At 44.5% G+C, this 22578-nt stretch overlaps 1 protein-coding gene and 1 pseudogene across 1 annotated transcript; both read right to left on the reverse strand.

The window, feature by feature from the left end:
- Positions 1–1378: 1378 nt before the first annotated feature.
- On the reverse strand, positions 1379–3293 carry LOC109732165 (F-box/FBD/LRR-repeat protein At5g22660). Its single transcript, XM_020291364.4, has 3 exons — positions 2233–3293; positions 1981–2124; positions 1379–1845 (listed from the first exon to the last, which is right to left on the reverse strand). The coding sequence occupies exons 1-3, from the start codon at positions 3202–3204 to the stop codon at positions 1471–1473; spliced, it is 1491 nt and encodes a 496-aa protein (XP_020146953.1). The 5' UTR covers positions 3205–3293; the 3' UTR covers positions 1379–1470.
- An 8251-nt stretch (positions 3294–11544) lies between these two features.
- Positions 11545–22578, reverse strand: part of LOC109732162 (F-box/FBD/LRR-repeat protein At1g13570-like) — a 55169-nt pseudogene continuing 44135 nt past the window's right edge.

Genomic DNA, 22578 nt, shown 5'->3' on the forward strand with positions numbered 1-22578 from the left:
ATACACACACTCTCTCTCGGCTTTAATCATTATATTAAAATAACTCATATTAAAAAATTGTTTGGCAGGTAAAATGGGCTCCTGATTTGATAAAAATTTACGTGTAGCCTTGCGATATATTTGGGCACTCATTTATAATTTACATGGAATGTAATCCATATACATTAACATTTGGGTTTGAACTGCAACTGTAAGTGGTACTAAATTATTCCAAAAATTAGAAATAATTTTGGGAGGTTCCTATTTTTAGTGGAGACTATCTATAGGGTTACAACTTTTAAAAACCGGACCAACAGTGGACCCGGTTAGGCTATTGGTTTCGGGTTTTACCGGTCAGTGGACCCGGTTAGGCTATTGGTTTCGGTTTTTACCGGTAGGACCGCTGGTTCAACTGGTTCAATAGCGACCAAAAACATGAATATTTAAGTTGTTCTTCTTTTTTTTTAAATGACCGTTGATCAAATGAACCTTCACAACCAAGCTTTATTCATCGAAAATCAACAGAATGTGGGATACAATTCTGGTTGTAGGGTTGGCGAACCAAATGTGACGTCTCAGACCTAGAGACAAAGCGAACTTGGCTAAACTACGTGCTTCAACATTGACAACACGACCTTCAAAAGTAAAATTACAAGTAAAAAGCGAAGCTTGAAGCTTAATCTCATTGATAATGGCTCCATTACTACCACGGTTGTCATTGTGGATATCACCTATGACCTGCTTAGCATCCGAAGCAACCACACACTTTATATTGGTTGTAATCCTTTATTAAATCATAAATTGTAGCTAACCCAGTTGGTATTGGGCCTTTGGGCGTGTGGTGGCTCAATGTTAAAGGTTCGATTTCTAGTTTACATACGATTTTCTTGATATTTTGCTGGTTTTTTGCTAAAAGATCAACACACGTTAAAAACTGGACAAGGCTTCGGTTCCGGTTTTTCCCCCTTCATTCCGGTCCGGTTTTTAAAACTATGGTTTCGACAGATTTCACCATGTTAAAGTCTCTCAATTTAAATAGATACAAATCTATGTATTTTATTAAACTGCATTTTAATTAGGCATTAATACTATTGGGATTTAATCTAACACCATTTCAAGATTAAAGCATGATGATATATGATGGCATCATGCCATGGTGATACAAAAACAAAAATAAGAAGCAATTCTAATTAGGATACTACCCCGGACCGTTACACCTTGGCTATCTATCGACGGGATCGCTGAGCAATGAGTGGAGCGCTATTGGAGAAACCATCAAAATGATGATTAAAGCACCACTCCATATCTGGTGTGAAAATTTGCATTCTAACCTTAGTTGGTTAGACCTGACAACTACAAACTTGTAATGGCTAATCATGCTAGTAGCAGAAACAAGAGACAGTGTGAATCTTCAAACACTAAAATCAAATCTTAAACATTGTCTTGCAAGCAGCAGAACATTCTGAAGTACATAGGCCACTTGCCTTGACTTCAGTAGTTTTCAAAAGGGTCGGCAGGAGAAAAATCAGATCCTATTTTGAAGCTCCAAATATAACCTCCTTGAGGATCAGAACGTGTAGTGAGCAGCACTATGGAGGTTTCACTGGCCCGTTTCATGGACCCCAGAATATCCAATTTGGATTGCACCTCTTCCATCGAACTGGGGGCAGCGGCAAACACAATCACCGCCTCCTGCAGCACCAATGCGCTCTCAAAGAAGAATTTGAGGAAGGCGAGCTCACCGCGGCCCCCTCGGAAATCATGGAAAACCAGCAGCTTGATGCGCGACCGGATGCATTCTATGGTGCCAGACTCGTGCCAGGACTTTAGGTTCAGCTTGCCAGTGGATTGGTCGGTTTTTCCAGACTGAAAATTCAACCAGTCAAATGTACATGCAGTTCATCAGCTATTGATAGCAAGTAGCAATATGGCACAGTTCAAAATATGATGCCAGTACATGATGGTGCAAATGAATGGCAATAGAAACTTCAGGGGCCTCACCTTGATGTGGAGCGTCTCAACATTCGGAAAGCATCTGAGGACACCGGGAACCATCTTGGCATCATTGCGGACTTCTAAACGCACCTCCAAAGCCAGAATTCCCACACTTGGCACCATGGTGCTCAGACTCACCCCTGTCCCAGCCTGCAATTGCAATTAAAATTTACAATGCACCCAATTAAGAGAAGAAAGATCACACATTTGCATTGATCGCCTAGGAATTTAGGCTGAACTAAAGGGGAGATGAGGCACCTTGATGATGGTGTTGCCGACCTCTAGGATGTGCCTCTGGTCCAGCTCCAAGTATCCCAACAAGTGCAGCTTGGGGGCATGCCCAATCTTCACCTTGATGCAGGTGCCATTAGGGGTACAACCTTCGGACTGGATGAGCCGCTCAAGGTGCGGGGCGTCCACCACGAAGATTTCTTCAAGGAAGCACCCTATGATCTGCACGCACCGGAGGCTCTGGCTGACAAGGCGGAGGCAAAGCCTGAAGAGATTCCCTTCGAGACAGAGCGTCTCCAGCACGGGGCTCCTGTCGAGGACGAAGTCCAAGTCCCTGCTCTCCATTATGACGTTGCAGAGCCCGAGCTCGCGGAGGTTGCGGAAGCAGGTGGCGCTTGGGAGGCCGGCCGTGTCGGGGAACTTCCAGGGGCCGAGGTAGAGGCGGGTGAGGGTGGCCATGCCTAAGAAAGTGTCGGGGAGAGTGATGTCGAGCGGCCACCGGCGGTTGACGAGGACGAGTTCCCGGATGCCCTTGTCGGCGAGGATCTGGAGCCAGCCCGTGAGCAGGGCAGGGAACTCGTCCATGTAGCAGTCGTTGAGGTGGACGCATCGGAAGGGGCCCGGGTGCGCGGCGAGGACGCTGGACACGGCGGAGGTGGCGGGGAAGAGGTCGGCGTCGACGAGGACGAGCGGGGCGGAGCGCCAGACCCCGCGCCAGCGGCGGGAGAGCGCGGAGGTGCGGGCGGCGTCCTTTACGGGGAGGCGGGAGACGATGTTGTGCAGGAGCGCGTCGGGGAGGCGGCTGACGCGGTCGACGTCGTCGTGGGGGGGAAGGGCGAAGAGGCAAGCGGCGGCGGAGACGGGCGGGTCGGGGAGGGCGTAGTGGGCAGGCAAGTAGGTGCGGTGGAAGAGCTGATGCATCCAGTCCTCGCTGCCCAGGTACTCGCCCACTAGCTTGACCAAAGGCATGAAAAGGGGACTCGAGGTGAAGTACTCCATTTCCGCCGCCGCCGCCGGAAGCCGCGGTGGGGACGAGGGCTTTGAGCGGCGCCTGGTGTCTATGTCTGTGGACTGGAGCAGGAACGGCCGAAGGAAAGGGGAAATAAATGCTCCTGAGCTTTTTCATTTAGGGATGGAACCGGGCCGATGGGAGAATATCAGGATACACCACTTAGATGCTCCTAGGATACCAACTCGAAAAAAAAATTCAAATTTAAAGGATTCAAAAAAATTCATGAAAATTTGTGAATGCTCACAACACATGTGTCTACGAACCCTAAAAATTCAGATCCAAATTCAAATCACGCACAGAGAAAAAAGAGAGACAAATTTAGCACGAATAGTGTCAATAAAGACAAAAGCATGAATAGTGTGAAAAACTATTCTATCCACAGCAGGTTTGTCTCTTTTTTTTCTCAATTTGTATATGATTTTTTTAGGTTTTGTAGACACATATGTTGTGAACATCCATGCTTTTTCGATTTTTTTTGAAACATTTAAATTTGACTTTTTTGAGTTGGTGTCAGGGGAGCTTCTAAATGTTGGTATCACCTGATATTTCCCCCCGAGCCGATATGCTCGTGGCCCACTAAATTAGTCAGTCAGTTATTGATTGAAATCCAATAAAAAGGACAAGCAATTTTTTTTGAAAAAGGACAAGTTGTTAATTGGAATTTATAAAAGCAACCACCTGGGACATATGTGGAGAGGAGATCACTAGGGCTGTGTCGGCTGTCGTCAAGATTATGAAAGGAGAAGAGAGTGCGAAACACATTAATGAAGTAGTGTTGGTTAATTCCCAAGGTAACAAACCCTACACTTCTTGGTCAGTTGCGACTTATAAGTTTGTGCAATGTGCTTTACAAAAAAGTATCCAAAGTGATTTTCAACAGACTAAAGCTCACCTTGCCTGACGTCATCTCTGTGGAACAGTCAACTTTTGTTCCTAGAAGGCTAACCACGAACAATATTATCTATGCATACGAGTGCTTATATTTTATGAAGCGTTCCAAAGCCAAGTCGAGTAGCTCCTTCGCACTGAAGCTTGACATGATGAAGGCCTGACAGATTAGAGTGGACTTATTTGCAGGCTATCATGACCAAACTTGGGTTTGCTTCAGTCATGGATAAACACGGTCATGGGGATGATGTCTTTAGTTTCTTTATCAGTATTATTCATTGGAGAGAAACTTGACCGGTTCAAGCTTCCCCTTACTTGTTTTTTATTGCGGCAGAGGGTCTTTCATGCCTTTTAAAATCCAATTCTCTGTTATCAATTCTAACTTCTAAGCGGCATAAAGGTGACACCCACAGCCCCGATAGTGAACCATCTTTTATTCATGGATGACAGTCTATTGCCTTTCAAGGCAAGTCTTGAGGGTGCAAATCTGATGTCAAATATGTTGAACACGTATTGCAGCGCTTCGGGTCAGAGAATTAATAACTATAAGTCGTTCGTCTTTTTAGTAAGGGATGCCCTCAAGACATCTGAACCAGCGTGAAAGATGTACTGAATGTCCCAAACGACTCTCTGAGCGATAATATTTGGGCATGCCGACTGATGTTGGCTGCTCAAAATACGAGACTTGGGCTGTGTATGGGAGATGGTGAAAGGCTGGATGGAAAAGCTATTATCTGATGTTGGCAAGGAGGTGTTAATCAAGGCGCTAGCTCAGGTAATTCCAGTTTATTCCATGGCATGGGATGTTAAGACAAGACCAAAGCATTTTGAGAGGTCTTGGCTTCCATGACATGGAAATATTTAACCTCGCGTTGTTAACGAGGTAGGCTTTGAGGCTGCTGAATGAACCTATGAATCTAAATGCAAGAATGCTTAAAGCTATATACTATCCAGAGTGCACCATACTAGAGGCGGAATAGGGTTCTCGTCCAACTCAAATATGGAGGGTTGTTCTAGATGGGCATGACATTTTGGCACAAGGAATCATCAAGTGAATTGGCGCGGGAGAGGATACTAGCATCCGGTCGCATAATTAGTTACCAAGAAAATATCAAGAGGACCATTTGAAAGGATCGATACGGTCAACTAGAGAGGGGGTGAATAAGAGACTACAAATTTTAGTCTTGTTTGTGAATTTTAGGGCGGATAAATAGGGTTCACTAAATGTGCAACTAGGTGGACACAGCCTATATGACAAGCAACCTTACAAAAATATATGCTAGACAACAATCTAGATAGCAAGCCAACAAGCATACAAAGCAAAGCAAGGTGCGGGGAAGGATGAGTCGGGGACATGGATTTTATCCCAAAGTTCATTATTCCTTGGGGAAGAGCTAATCTCCGTTGGAGCGGTGTCGGAGCCAAAGCTTACGGAACGCCATCGAAGGCTCACTGTATTCTCCTTGAGTTACCCCCGACGGATGAGCCTCAAATCACTCGAATTGGTCTTGCAGTCGACCACCACACCTTTACATACGTCTCCGGAGCACACTACAAGCAAGGAAGCTTATGGAGGAGCCCTAACCATCTAGGAGCCCAATCTCCAAGAGTAACAAATCAATGGTAAATAAATCTTGCGGGGAATACAAATTGGTTTGGTCAAAGCGTAGATCAGATCTTGCTTTCTCATCTCAAAATTTTTAACAAATTTTGGTGTGGGGATTGAGAGATAGGAGCAAAATGGAGTTTGTCAATCTTGGAGCTCAACAAGACATAAGGGTTAGGGTTGGAGGTGGAAGAAGATGCCTTTATTTTGCCCGTTGGACCCCATGCGCACAGGCTAAGTCAGCCTCGTGCACACGGGCTACACACACATAAGAAACCCACACCCCGTGCGCACGGGGGTCCAGGACCCCGTGCGCACGGGGTGTCCAAAGAGTTACGCGCCACCCCATGCGCACGGGGTGCCCAGTGAGTTATTGACCACCCCGTGCGCACATGGGTCAAAGGTATCTAGTGACTTTCTGTTGCAGCTCTTTGGATACCACCGAACAAGCACAATATTAAAGGCAATATAATGGTAGGTGTGGGAAGGCTGGTGTATATGTTTGAAGTGTTCTCAAACGAAACTCATCCAATATGACCCCTCTTAATAGTGTGTTTTTTCCTACAACTCGAATCGAACCAAAATGAAAACCTTCGAGCCGCCAGGAAAACCATGTCTGTGATCTTTTAAAAATTGGGGGGGATGTTGGAAATATGCCCTAGAGGCAATAAAAAATGGTTATTATTGTATTTCCTTGTTCATGATAATTGTCTATTGTTCATGCTATAACTGTATTAACTGGAAACCGTAATACATGTGTGAATACATAGACCACAACATGTCCCTAGTAAGCCTCTAGTTGACTAGCTCGTTGATCAATAGATGGTTATGGTTTCCTGACCATGGACATTGGATGTCATTGATAACGGGATCACATCATTAGGAGAATGATGTGATGGACAAGACCCAATCCTAAGCATAGCACAAGATCGTGTAGTTCGTTTGCTCAGAGCTTTTCTAATGTCAAGTATCGTTTCCTTAGACCATGAGATTGTGCAACTCCCGGATACCGTAGGAATGCTTTGGGTGTACCAAACGTCACAACGTAACTGGGTGGCTATAAAGGTGCATTATAGGTATCTCCGAAAGTGTCTGTTGGGTTGGCACGAATCGAGACTGGGATTTGTCACTCCATATGACGGAGAGGTATCTCTGGGCCCACTCGGTAATGCATCATCATAATGAGCTCAATGTGACTAAGTAGTTAGTCACGGGATCATGCATTACGGAACGAGTAAAGTGACTTGCCGGTAACGAGATTGAACGAGGTATTGGGATACCGACGATCGAATCTCGGGCAAGTAACATACCGATTGACAAAGGGAATTGTATACGGGATTGATTGAATCCCCGACATCGTGGTTCATCCGATGAGATCATCATGGAACATGTGGGAGCCAATATGGGTATCCAGATCCCGCTATTGGTTATTGGCCGGAGAGATGTCTCGGTCATGTCTGCATGGTTCCCGAACCCGTAGGGTCTACACACTTAAGGTTCGGTGACGCTAGAGTTGTTATGGGAAATAGTATGTGGTTATCGAAGGTTGTTCGGAGTCCCGGATAGGATCCCGGACGTCACGAGGAGTTCCGGAATGGTCTGGAGGTAAAGATTTATATATGGGAAGTCATCATACGGTCACCGGAAGTATTCGGGGGTATGCCGGTATTGTACCGGGGCCACCGAAGGGGTTCCGGGGTCCACCGGGAGGGTCCACCTGCCCCGGAGGGCCTTATGGGCTGTAGGTGGAAGGGAACCAGCCCCTAAGTGGGCTGGGCACCAACCTCCCCCTAGGGCCCATGCGCCTAGGGTTGGGGGAAACCCTGGAGGGGGCGCCCCCCTTGACTTGGGGGGCAAGCCACCCTCCCTGGCCGCCGCCCCTCCCACCAGATGGGATCTAAGGGGCCGGCCCCCCTCTCCCTTGCCCCTATATATAGTGGAGGGGTGGGAGGGCAGCCGTACCCCTTACCTGGCGCAGCCCTCTCCTCCTCCAACTCTTCCTTCTCCTCCGTAGAGCTTGGCGAAGACCTGCAGGAATACCACAAGCTGCATTGCCACCATGCCGTCATGCTGCTGGAGTTCTCCCTCAACTTCTCCTCTCCCCTTGCTGGATCAAGAAGGAGGAGACGTCCCCGGGCTGTGCGTGTGTTGAACGCGGAGGCGCCGTCCGTTCGGCGCTAGATCGGATCTTCCGCGATTTGAATCGCTGCGAGTACGACTCCATCAACCGCGTTCTTGTAACGCTTCTGCTTAGCGATCTTCAAGGGTATGAAGATGCACTCCCTCTCTCTCATTGCTAGCATCTCCTAGATTGATCTTGGTGACACGTAGGAAATTTTTGAATTATTTCTACGTTACCTAACAGGGGAGGGGGTCACACATCTCCAACATGATCTTCATGGAACCAATATCCTCAGATAAACTTTAGCAATCGATGTTAGTTAAACTAACCATATTGTCATCACACCAAAATACAATTAAGTGCCACATGCACTTTCACTATACAACTTTAGTTCCGGATCCACCCCAACTTCTGACGGAGTTGATCGACACCACTTCGGGCTAGTTCTTTTGCTGGCTTCTAGAATAAGCTGGAATAAGCTCTTACCCAGCTTATTCTAGAAGCTCAACCCAATTAATTTTTTAGAAGCCTGCTAATAAAGACTTGACTAGTAGGCTTCTAAAAAATTGGTTGTGCTTCTAGAATAAACCAGGTAGGGGCAGCTTATTCCAGAAGTCCAAAAAAGCCACCAAAAGAGTTGGCCCTTCATCCTCATGGCAGGAGGACCTGGTGAGCACTGTGTTCATCCCTATTGATGATGATGAGTTTATGAAAATCTCCTTATCCACAAGGAGATCGAGGATTTATGGGCATGGAGCAAGGAGAATCAGGGAAACTTTTCAGTGCATTTGGCGTATAGGATGATCCTATCGATGAAACAAAGCAGGGAGGATTGGCTGGAGCACAACGCCAGGACTTCTAGCACTGAGTCAGAAGGCAAGAGTTGGACAAAGCTCTGGAAAACCAATGTGCCATCTAAATTGAGAGTGTTTGTCTGGAGACTTGTGCAACATTCAATTTCCATGGGCGAGCTACTACATCATCGCAACATGGCCATGACACCGGCGTGCCCAATAAGCGGTATGCATGACTCGTGGCGACACACTTTGCTCGAGTATTCCATGGCATAGAGTGTGTGGTCATTATCTTCAGAGTTGAGTGAATGAATGTGCCTCGACTAGGATCAGGGTATGAGAAACTGGATTTTCTCCTTACACGATTCATTACCGCATGTGGACTTTACTCGTCTTGTGGTGACACTAAGACTTGCGGGGCCAGAAGGAAGGCCATATATGAGCAAATTTTCCAGAGTCTGTTGTCCACACACATGTTCATTAACTTTATTTCAGACATGCAATATGAGGAGAAGCCAACTGCGGCTGCTAAAGGAGGATAAACATCAAGTCCATCGATGTGGCTTGCCCCTCCCGTGAGTATTTCCAAGATCAATGTTGATGGTGCTTTGACAAGAAGTGGGCATTTTGGGGCTGTTGGAGCGGTATGTAGAGATCACCATGGAACATTCTTAGGTGCCTCTGCTATAGTGCTGCCAAGGATCTATGGCCCACCAACTTTGGAGGTGATGGCAGTAAGGGAGGCGTTGGCCCTTGAAGAGGACCTCTATCTACAAAGGATACAGGTGGCTTCGAACTACAAGGTAGTAGTGACCGAGATCAAACAAGGGAGCGTTGCAAACTATGGAGCTATTATTCAAGAAATCGTTCACCATTCTAGTTCTTTTTTTTGGCAATTTTGTTCATGAGTTTAGGTCCTCGAATGTTGAGGCACACAATTTAGCAAAGCATGCTCTTACTTTAGGGGCTGCCTGCCATGTTTGGTTAGGCCAGCCCGGTGATCTCTATTTCGTCCCTGTAAAGGTTGTGATGAGTTAATAAAGTTTCGCGAGATTGCCTAAAAAAACGACCACCTGGTATCATGCCAAAGAAAACTGGTAAGTGCATTAAGAAAACCAAGTGTTTTCCAACAAAAAAGCATATCTTATTTCAAGTTGATACCGACCAACAACACAACATCAAAAGCTAGTCCGGACATCAAGATTACTATTTTTTCGAAAAGGAAGTTAAACCCCTGGCCTCTGTGTCATCATGATGCACATAGCCATGGACATCAAGATTATACACAACCAATTTATTAAAAAAGAAACAAAAGACATCAGCTACAAAAGTCATGTTGAAGCAATAGCATGCATAGGCTCAAACATCTGTTTCTCTTGCAATTAGGGTATGAAACCCTGAATCGAGCATTTTTTATGTCTCTCTACAGCATCCAAATAGCAACACAAATGAATTCTGCACATTCAGACATATCAAGAAATAAAGCGATGTGAATCAAGGTAATGGCGTAACAGAAGATGTGCACGCTCGACATTTTCCTTGCCATAATATATCCAGATGAACATGCAACTCCCAGAATTCAAATAGAAGATGTGCATGCACGATCGTTGCATATATGGAAGATTAAGGTTCCCTTGCGTATTAAAATTTTTATGTGGTTTGTCCACAAGCAAGTAATACTCACCAAGGACAACCTAATTAAGAGGCGATGGGTAGGTAGTCCATGCTGTTGTTTTTGTGATCATGATGAAACAATACAACATTTATTCATTGAATGCCCACTCGCCAAATTGCTTTGGAGAACGATTCATATAGCCTTCAACATTAACCCTCCTGACATTGAGTCATTGTTTGGAATGTGGCTAGCTGGGGTTGAACATACTATTGCAGCTCGTATTCGGATTGGAATATGTGCGCTTCTGTGGGCTATATGGAACTGTCGGAATGATTTTATTTTTAACAAACAATACAATTTAACATTCTTGCAGGTTATCTTCAGAGCTACTGCTTGGATCCGTACGTGGTCCTTACTCACTCCTATGGACTCCAGGGAGCCTTTGGTTACTGGGTGCAACCAGTGAGAGATGGTAGCACGGGCTATATTCAACCGGTTCGGATGGCGGTCGCATAACAGGATAGGACTCTAGGAACCTTATCCTCCATATTACCGTACCGGTTGTGATTGTCAGCATGTACTTTTTTTTTCTTTTGCTTCGCTCCGCTTGTGAGCTGTATTACTTTTATGACTATATGCTACTTTGCGTACTTTTAATAAGATGGCTGCATGCATCATTATGATGCAGAGGCCGGAGGTAAACCTCCATTTCCAAAAAAAGGAATTCAAATAGAGCACTTGTTTATCTATGCACTTTCACAAGATTGAATGAAAAGGCTGGGGGTTTAAGACACTACTAATCATGTTACATATGATAAACCGGTCAAGTGATCAGATTAGCTTTCACGACTGCACATCAGGATTCACATTTCAATTAGAAGAAACCAGGAAATTCATGAAGAGTTGGAGCTCTGATCATAATTAACTTGGCAGATCTAGGAAATTCATGAAGAGTTGGAGCTCTGATCATAATTAACTTGGCAGATCTAGGAAATTCAATCAGAACACACAAAGGCACAATGCTGAAGGTATAAAATCTGCTTCAGAGAGAAACACACATTCCCTAGAAGTAGGAGCATGCTCAAGTAAAATTATGACAGAATTGGCAAATCATAAATTGGCTCAAATGTAGCACATTCAACAGAATTGTGACACACATCTAGCAGAAATTGTGTGATGTAGCACATTCAGCAGCAGGTCAAAGCTAAGATAAATAAGCTACATAAAACACCTGTCTTTTGCATAAACGCCGGAACTACTAACTTAAACGTTTGAAGGTAAACATGCTAATAGAACCAAGAACCCTGTTGAGTCTCCATAGAACATGTGCCAATGATCCAAACAGTGCCCTCATTTTTCCAGCAAAACTAAGCTCTGACGATGATGGCGAAAGGGTCCCTCACAGAGAAGTTATATCCTCTTTCGAAGTTCTGCATTTCAAGGCCTTGACCTTCAGCAAATGCACTCTCGAAGAGCAACAGTTGACAGCAGTTACTGGCCCATTTTGTGTCGAACAGAGGCTTCACTTTGGCATTTTCCTCAGCCAGCGAGCCGAAGCTTCCATTGACACACACAATCGCCAGATTCGTCAGCATCCGAGCATTCTCAAGGAAGAACTTGAGGAAGGAAAGTTCGCACCGATCTCCTCGGAAGTTCTGAAAGATCATCAAGTCAACGTGTGAACGGATGCATTCGATGGCACCGGACTCCTCCCAGAACTTGAGGTTGAGCTTGCCGGTGGTCTCGGCAATTTTCTTGGACTGTAGATAATTAAATCGGTGCAAACTTCAGTTAGAGCTCGTAGATCTCATCACTTGGCAGCGGCAATATACATGTATGAGTGCGGGAAGATGCAAAATTGTTGACAAATTGAGTAGGGGGTCACCTCGATGTCCAGACTCTCAACATTTGGAAAGCACCTGAGAAAGCAAGGCAGAATTTTGGCTTCGTTGCGGACACCAAAACACACTTTTAAGCAGAGGATCTTTACGGTTGGTACCATGGTGCTTGGGCTCGCCTTTGTCCCAGTCTACAATGCACACAATTGTCTTGAGGCAAGTTGACACATTGGTATCGATGATTTGTGAGTTAAACAAGCAAAAAGTAATTCTGAGAGCGCGGGATGAACCTTGATGGTGGTGTTGCCGATCTGGAGCGTGTGCAATTCCGGCTCCAAGTAGCCAAGTATGCTTAGCGCTGGTGCATGACCGATCTTGATCCTCTTGTGCGAGCCTGGGCCTTTGCGGGTGTATTTATCCAAAACCACTACAGTTGGGGCTAGGGTAACAGGTTGTACCAGATTTGAGCCAGGTCACAAAAACCCACCAGTTCTGAGACTAATCAGTAACATGGAGCACTGACGGGCTGATTTGGCCGCGGAAATAGCGAAACCGATAGGTGGGACCCACATGTCAGGTCGACGTGGCGCGGGCTGACGGATGTCGTTAGACGGCTATTTCCTTGCCCGTGTCTTAGCTCACCCGCCCATCGTTTCCTCCAAGCCCTAATTTAGTTTCCTCCCGCGCGACTCATGGCGACCAGCTCCGGCGGCGACGATGGCGGGGAAGGCCTCGACGGCAGCGGTGCCCGTTCTTTCGGTGTCCGCCGCCCGCAATGCGACCCCGTTGGCAAGTTGGGCCTCAACCCCGATGGCGTCTGCGAGCTGGCTTCGGACTCGTTGGCGGTGGAAAAAGTTGTCCTGCCGCCGCCGTCCCATTATGCGGAGGAGGCAGAGAAGGCTGCGGCGCTAGCTGATTCGTTGGGGGAGGAAGTACCCCCCTTGCCTCCATCTCCAACCAGGTTCTCAGTGCAAAAAAACTAGGGTTAGGGTTCTAGCAATACTGCTTAGTTAGGATACCTAGGGTTAATTCTAGATGTGCTGCCTAGTTGATTGTAGCAATATTATACCTAGGGTTAGGATTGAAAATGTAGTTTCTTTGTATTTTCTCTGACTTACTTAATGTATCATAGTTTTTACAGCATCTGTCATAGTCTTATTGTTTCTTTGTATTTTCTCTGAATTACTTAATGTATCATAGATCTTATTGCTATTACTCTTGCTGTTACTTTGTTTTATCTATGCATATGTATCATAGAGTTTTTATTGTGCCACTGTACTGAAAATGCTGTTATTTTGTTTTGTCTTTTGTAGGCCTGAGGAGCCATGGTCATTATATTTTTAGTTCCTTCTAAAGATGCTGCCAAAAAGTATGCCCTTGTGAAGATGTATGAGAGAGACATGAGTTATGGCTGTTTGCTTAATGTGATGGTCGGAAGTGGATATGAAAGTGATGACAATATTTTCTACTTGAGGAAGGATGGCATAGGGATGCAAAGGATTTCTGTCATCAGAAACAACACTAAAGTGGATGAGATGATAAATCAATTTAAACCCAGTCAGACATTGTGTTTGTATGTTAATGAGGGGAAGTTAAATATTAAGCAAGCACCAGTTAACAAAAATGTAGAACATGAAGAAGTGGACCCAGCTGAAACAATTGTAGATTTAACAGTGGACCCACCAGCTGTATTTGTTGTTAATGAGTCAAGTGTTGTGCACAAAACAATAGATGATTATGTTGGCTCATCATATTTTGTTGGTACACAAGAAAGTGTGAACTATATGCCAATAAAAGCAGTTCCTACACCATGTCAGTTACTTCTTGGGACACAAAATCACCCAATTGAGACAGAGATGGCAGATGTAGAGCAGGAAAATAATGCATTGCAACATGTTAACACTCAAGTTAGTGTTAATTATGCAAATTTCCAGTTTGATACAGATGAGGAGGAGCATGCAGCAAATGAGGACACATCTGATGAAGATGATGACTCGGTATTTGATGAATACTTTGTAGCTCATGTGGACCTCCCAGATGTAGAAGAAGAAGAAGAATCAAAGTCAATGGAGTATGAAGAAGAAGATATAGTGTAGCCAGAGAAGAAGAACAGAGGAGGACAGTGGACAGTGATATGAAAGAAACAATTTCTGACATTAAGAGGAAGAGAGCTCAATACATGAGTAGTACACATTGTGAAGGGGACACAAACCCTGAAGATTTATATGACATGGACTTGGAGGAAGAGGGTGATGACTGTCAAGAGATTGCAGTTCTTGAGCCTGTTGAGAAGAAGGTAAAGAGGCCTGGGCCTACAAGTAGGTCCCACTCTAGTATTGCCAGAAGCATGAATGAGGACTGGTATCCATCTTCGAAAGAGGATGATACAGGTTTTGAAGCTGATGATGATGGCAATGAACCAATGTCCTTTGTAATCCCCATTGGTAGAAGGAGCAGAGCTAAGAAAAGACCACCCAGGGTCTGGTATGATGAGGATAGGGTGCATCCAGAGCAGTAATTCCAGCTCAGGCTTTGTTCCAGAGATGTTTACCAATTTAGAGAGGCTCTTGTGAATTTGCATGTGAAACAACTTAAAAGATACAAATATCACAGAAACTGTAGTGATAGGATAATAGTGTACTGTGATGGAGAGGGCTGTTAGTTCCACATGGTTGCATCAAAGATCAGTAATGAGCCCACTTTCTGCATTAAGAAGATGATATTGGAGCACACATGTCCCACCCAATCAGAGAAGACAAGGATTAGCTCAAAGTGGCTTGGCAACAAAATGCTTGAAACTATAAGATCAGACCCCAACACTACTGTACCTGCTATAGTTGACAAGGCAAAGAGGCAGTTTGGTGTTGGGGTGCCCAAGATGATGGCATGGAGAGCAAAGAGGAAAGCAAAGGAGATTGTGCTTGGAGATCACAAGAGGCAATGTAAGAGGCTGGGAGATTATTTGGAGACTGTGAAAGCTACAAATCCTGGATCAAGATGCATTGTCAGTACTGTGAGTGAAAAAACAAGAGAAAATCCAACTATAGGACCAAGGTTTCATGGCTTTTTTTCTGTTTGAATGCATGTGTTGAGGGATTTTTGAATGGATGCAGGCCATTCATAGGCCTAGATGGTTGTTTCATTAAGTTGAATAGTGGGGCACAAATACTAGCTGCTACTAGAAGGGATGCAAACAACAATATGAACCCCATAGCATTTGGAGTGGTTGGAGTTGAAGACACACGAAATTGGTCCTGGTTTTTGACTCAACTCAGTATGCCATAGGAGGGACTGGAGAGGGAAAATTTGGGAAGTACACATTCATGTGTGATAGACAGAAGGTGAGTTCATTTAGATCTTCACTTGTTCCTAAATTAGTAGTATATCTAGTTCATAATTTGTGCTGCACTTAGTATAATTAGTTCATTAATTTGTTCAGCCTTTAGTATAATTAGTTCATTTATTTGTTCTGCACTTAGTATAATTAGTTCATTTATTTGTTCTGCATTTAGTATATTTAGTTCGTCTATTTGTTCTGCACTTAGTATAATTATTTCATTAATTTGTTCAGCATTTAGTATAATTAGTTCATTTATTTGTTCTGCACTTAGTATAATTAGTTCATTAATTTGTTCTACATTTAGTATAATTAGTTCATTTATTTGTTCTGCACTTAGTATAATTAGTTCATTAATTTGTTCTGCATTTAGTATATCTAGTCCATTAATTGAACCCCCCATCTACCCTAGTTGGTATGTGTTGAGTGGTAATGCGTCTTGTCGACACTTAGGCCAAGATAGGCTAGGGTGACCTTTTTGGGTCAACATAGCCTAAGCAACCTTTCATTGAACCCATCTACCCTAGTTGGTATGTGTCGAATGGTAACGCGTCTTGTCAACACTTAGGTCAAGAAGGCCCTTTTGGGTCAACATAGCCTAAGCAACCTTTCATTGAACACATCTACCCTAATTGGTATGTGTCGAGTGGTAACGCGTCTTGTTGACACTTAGGTCAAGATAGCCTAGGGTGAACCTTTTGGGTCAACATAGCCTAAGCAACCTTTCATTGAACACATCTACCCTAATTGGTATGTGTCGAGTGGTAACGCGTCTTGTCGACACTTAGGTCAAGATAGCCTAGGGTGAACCTTTTGGGTCAACATAGTCTAAGCAACCTTTCATTGAACACATCTACCCTAGTTGGTATGTGTCGAGTGGTAACGCGTCTTGTCAACACTTAGGCCAAGATAGCCTAGGGTGACCCTCTTGGGTCAACATAGGTCAACATATAATTGCTATCAATATACCAATTAAATCAAATTAAGCAATTGAATTGAGTTAAATCAAAATAATAGTAGAACAATTAAATTGAATTAAATCAAAATAATAGTAGAACAATTAAATTGAATTAAATCAAAATAATAGTAGAACAATTAATCATGAAAATATATGCAATAGTTTAAAATCATGTAAAATGGTAGTATTAACTGATTTAAATTTGTTTTGAAACATTTCTTTAATTTAAAAAATGTAAAATTCTTTGCAGGGTCTGCTGAATGCAGTCACAACAATCTTTCCAAACTGCCCTCATAGGTACTGCTTGAGGCACATTTATGCCAACTTTCAGAGAGCAGGATTCAGAGGAGAAGACTTGAAGAAATGCATGGATGCAGCTGCATATGCTTACACTGAACATGACTTTCAGTTGGGAATGGAGAGCATGAAGGCTGAGTGCAAGGCTGCTTGGGAGTGGATGTCAAGGATTCCTCCTAAAGCTTGGTCAAGACATGCAATGGATACTAACTGCAAAATTGATCTGGTGGTCAATAACTTAAGTGAAGTTTTTAATAGGTACATACTTGATGTAAGGAAAGAGCCAATTGTCACTATGGTCAATGGGATCAAGGACAAATTTCTGGTAAGGTATCAACAAAAGAGAGAGGGTGGACAAGTTGGAAGATGGAAATTGCACCAACCTATGTTGGGAAGTTATAGATGAACAAGAAATATGCAAAGGACTGCAAATCATTGATAGCTAGACCAGATCTTTTCCAAGTGACTAGTGGGGAAAAGACATACACTGTTGACACTAACCTAAAAACATGTGGCTGTAAGAAATGGGACATCACTGGAATTCCTTGCAACCATGGTTGTTCTGCCATCTATAGGTCCAAACAGCTACCAGAGGACCATGTTAATGTGTTCTTAAAAAGGCTATGTACTTGGAGTTGTACAAGCCTATAATTTACCCAGTTCCTGGTCCTGATTATTGGATGAAAACTGCAACTCCTGACATTAACCCACCTCAGTTCAAAGAAGACAAGAAGGGACCAGCAGAAGAGAAAAGGAAGAAAGGAAGGTTTGAGCCTCCTCAAGCAAAGCAGACATCAAGGATGGCCACTATAACTTGTGGTAACTACAAGTTGCAGGGCCACAAATACACAAGTTGTGGAAAGCCATTGAGGCCAGATCTGCAAATTAGGAAGAACAAGCACATGGTATGTTCTTTTTGACTTCCTTCTCTGTCTCATCATTCATTAAGTATCACTGAAATTTATCCCACAATAATCATTGCAGGAAAACAGAACAGCCCCTGCATGGCAGCAAGGTGGAAGTTCAACATCTGCTACAACTCCTAGGGGTGCAAGCTCTACATCTGCTTCAAGGGGTTCATCCGCTGCTGCTTCACGGGGAAACTCTACTGCTGCTGGTACATCTGCTAGAGCTGCAAAATCTTCTCCTTCTAGTGATGGTGCTGCTGTAAGAAGAGGTGCAAAAACAGGTGCAAGAAGCTTCAATCCTCCAAGAAGTACTGCAGAAGCTTCAAGTAGCCAGGCAACAGGAAATAGGCCAAAGAGGACAAAATACATGAGCAAAAGGATGGAGGGGTACTTCTATGCCAGTGGGAACTACTGAGAGTTCTTGATTGACTATGTATCCAAGTGCATGTGTGCTCCATCAGGCACTAGAGCACTTTATCTATGCCAAGACTAAATATTGAACTTATGTACTGCTATGTTGAACCTATGTATGGCACTAAGAACTACTGCTGTGTACTGCTATGTTGAACCTATGGATCTTGGTTTTATGCTATGAGGAACGGCTATCAATAATTCTTGTGTACTGCTATGTTGGCTTGCATGATCATCATATATCTTTCTGTAATTATGTGCGATAGTTCAACAATTTGACCATATATTTACTGTGTACTGCTATGTTGTTTGCCCGATCTGTTGGGGAACGTTGTATTTCAAAAAAAAAATCCTACGATCACGCAAGATCTATCTAGGAGAAGCATAGCAACGAGCGGGGAGAGTGTGTCCACGTACCCTCGTAGACCGAAAGCGGAAGCGTTTAGTAACACGGTTGATGTAGTCAAACGTCTTCGCGATCCAACCGATCCAAGTACCGAACGCACGGTACCTCCGCGATCTGCACACGTTCAGCTTGGTGACCTCCCTTGTACTCTTGATCCAACTGAGGCCGAGGGAGAGTTTCGTCAGCACGACGGCGTGGTGACGGTGATGATGAAGTTACCAACACAGGGCTTCGCCTAAGCACTACGACAATAACCGAGGTGGAAAACTATGGAGGGGGGCACTGCACACGGCTAAAGATCAACTTGTGTGTCTATGGGGTGCCCCCCTTCCCCCGTATATAAAGGAGGGGAGGAGGAGGAGGGCCGGCCACAAGGGGCGCGCCCAGGGGGGATTCCTACTCCTACTAGGAGTAGGTTTCCCCTTTCCTAGTCCAAGTAGGAGAAGAAGGAAGGAGAGGAAGAAGAGAAGGAAAGGGGGGCCCGCCCCCTAGCCCTAGTCCAATTCGGACCAGCCCATGGGGGGGCATGCGGCCTCCCATTGTGGCCCTTCTTTCCTTTCCACTAAGGCCCATGAAGGCCCAATACTTCCCCCGGCGAATTCCAGTAACTCCCGGTACTCCGAAAAATACCCAAACCACTCAGAACCTTTCCGATGTCCGAATATAGCCTTCCAATATATCGATCTTTACATCTCGAACATTTCAAGACTCCTCGTCATGTCCGTGATCTCATCCGAGACTCTGAACAAACTTCGGTCATCAAATCACATAACTCATAATACAAATCGTCATCGAACGTTAAGCGTGCGGACCCTACGGGTTCGAGAACTATGTAGACATGACCGAGACACATCTCCGGTCAATAACCAATAGCGGAACCTGGATGCTCATATTGGCTCCTACATATTCTACGAAGATCTTTATCCGTCAAACCGCATAACAACATACGTTGTTCCCTTTGTCATCGGTATGTTACTTGCCCGAGATTCGATCGTCGGTATCATCATACCTAGTTCAATCTCGTTACCGGCTAGTCTCTTTACTCGTTTTGTAATGCATCATCCCGTAACTAACTCATTAGTCACATTGCTTGCAAGGCTTATAGTGATATGCATTACTGAGAGGGCCCAGAGATACCTCTCCGACAATCGGAGTGAAAAATCCTAATCTCGATCTATGCCAACTCAACAAACACCATCGGAGACACCTGTAGAGTGATACGTCTCCAATGTATCTATAATTTTTGATTGTTCCATGCTATTATATTATCTGTTTGGATGTTTAATGGGCTTTAATATACCTTTTTATATTATTTTTGGGACTAACCTATTAACCTAGAGCCCAGTGCCAGTTTTTGTTTTTCCTTGTTTTTGAGTATCGCAGAAAAGGAAAACCAAACGGAGTCCAATTGACCTGAAATTTCACGCAGATTATTTTTGGACCAGAAGAAGCCCACGGAGTATCGGAGATGGGCCAGAAGAGTCCCGAGGCACCCACGAGGGTGGGGGCGCGCCCTACCCCCTGGGCGTGCCCCCTACCTCGTGGCCGCCTCGGAGACCCCCGTGACTTGTCCCTGACGCCAACACCTCTTATATATACCCAAACTTCCAGAACATAACCTAGATCAGGAGTTCCGCCGCCGCAAGCCTCTGTAGCCACCAAAAACCAATCGGGACCCTGTTCCGGCTCCCTCCCGGAGGGGGGATCCCTCACCGGTGGCCATCTTCATCATCCCGGCACTCTCCATGACGAGGAGGGAGTAGTTCACCCTCGGGGCTGAGGGTATGTACCAGTTGAGGGAGTCCCGGATGAAGGGGTCCTCGGGCGTCCGGACTATGGAACATGGGCCGGACTGATGGGCTGTGAAGATACAAGACCGAAGACTCTCTCCCGTGTCCGGAGGGGACTCTCCTTGGCGTGGAAGGCAAGCTTGGCACCCGAAGATTCCTTTCTCTATAACCGACTTTGTACAACCCTAGTCCCCTCCGGTGTCTATATAAACCGGAGGGCTAGTCTGTACAGGCAATCATAATCATACAGGCTAGACTCCTAGGGTTTTAGCCATTACGATCTCGAGGTAGATCAACTCTTGTAATACTCATATTCATCAAGATCAATCAAGAAGGAAGTAGGGTATTACCTCCATAGAGAGGGCCCAAACCTGGGCAAACATCGTGTCCCCTGTCTCCTGTTACCATCAACCTTAGACGCAAAGTTCGGGACCCCCTACCCGAGATCCGCCGGTTTTGACACCGACATTGGTGCTTTCATTGAGAGTTCCGCTGTGACGTCAAAGACAAGATTGATGGCTCGCCTTGTTATTGCTACCTCTTGAGCACTGCGTTGGTTTTTCCCTTGAAGAGGAAAGGGTGATGCAGCAAAGTAGCGTAAGTATTTCCCTCAGTTTTTGAGAACCAAGGTATCAATCCAGTAGGAGACCACACGCAAGTCCCTCGTACCTACACAAACAAATAAGAACCTTGCAACCAACGCGATAAAGGGGTTGTCAATCCCTTCACGGCCACTTACAAAAGTGAGATCTGATAGAGATAATAAGATAAATATTTTTGGTATTTTTATAATATAGATTGAAAAATAAAGATTGCAAAATAAACGGCGACAGAAATAGCTAGTTGACGGGAGATTAATATGATGGAAAATAGACCCGGGGGCCATAGGTTTCAGTAGTGGCTTCTCTCAAGATAGCATAAGTATTACGGTGGGTGAAGAAATTACTGTCGAGCAATTGATAGAATAGTGCATAGTTATGAGAATATCTAGGCATGATCATGTATATAGGCATCACGTCCGCGACAAGTAGACCGAAACGATTCTGCATCTACTACTATTACTCCACACATCGACCGCTATCCAGCATGCATCTAGAGTATTAAGTTCATAAGAACAGAGTAACGCATTAGGCAAGATGACATGATGTAGAGGGATAAACTCAAGCAATATGATATAAACCCCATCTTTTTATTCTCGATGGCAACAATACAATACGTGTCGTTTCCCTTTCTGTCACTGGGATCGAACAACGCAAGATTGAACCCAAAGCTAAGCACTTCTCCCATTGCAAGAAAGATCAATCTAGTAGGCCAAACCAAACTGATAATTCGAAGAGACTTGTAAAGATAACCAATCATACATAAAAGAATTCAGAGGAGATTCAAATATTGTTCATAGATAATCTTGATCATAAACCCACAATTCATCGGATCTCGACAAACACACCGCAAAAGAAGATTACATCGAATAGATCTTCGACAGAATCGAGGAGAACTTTGTATTGAGATACAAAGAGAGAAGAAGCCATCTAGCTAATAACTATGGACCCGAAGGTCTGAGGTAAACTACTCACACATCATAGGAGAGGCTATGGTGTTGATGTAGAAGCCCCCCGTGATCGATGCCCCCTCCGGCGGAGCGCCGGAAAAGGCCCCAAGATGGGATCTCACGGGTATAGAAGGTTGCGGCGGTGGAAATAGGGTTTTGGATCTGTCTCTGATGTTTTCGGGGTACGTAGGTATATATAGGAGGAAGAAGTAGGTCGGTGGAGTTGCGGGGGGGGGGGGGGCATGAGGGTGGGGGGCGCGCCCAGGGGGGCAGGCGCGCCTCCCTGCCTCGTGGCCTCCTCGCTTCTTTCTTGACGTCCACTCCAAGTCCCCTGGATCACGTTTGTTCCAAAAATAACTCTCCCGAAGGTTTCATTCCGTTTGGACTCCGTTTGATATTCCTTTTCTGCGAAACACTGAAATAGGCAAAAAAACAACAATTTGCACTGGGCCTTCGATTAATAGGTTAGTCCCAAAAATAATATAAAAGTGCTTAGTAAAGCCCATTAAACATCCAAAACAGATAATATAATAGCATGGAACAATCAAAAATTATAGATACGTTGGAGACGTATCAAGCATCTGCAAGCTTAATTCCTGCTCGTCCTTGAGTAGGTAAATGATAAAAACAGAATTTTTGATGTGGAATGCTACCTAGCATATTTCTCAATATAATTTTCTTTATTGTGGCATGAATGTTCAGATCCGAAAGATTCAAGATAAAAGTTTAATATTGACATGAAAATAATAATACTTCAAGCATACTAACAAAGCAATTATGTCTTCTCAAAATAACATGGCCAAAGAAAGTTATCCCTACAAAATCATATTGTCTGGCTATGC

This window comes from Aegilops tauschii, chromosome 4, assembly GCF_002575655.3.
Source record: "Aegilops tauschii subsp. strangulata cultivar AL8/78 chromosome 4, Aet v6.0, whole genome shotgun sequence".
NCBI lineage: Eukaryota > Viridiplantae > Streptophyta > Magnoliopsida > Poales > Poaceae > Aegilops > Aegilops tauschii.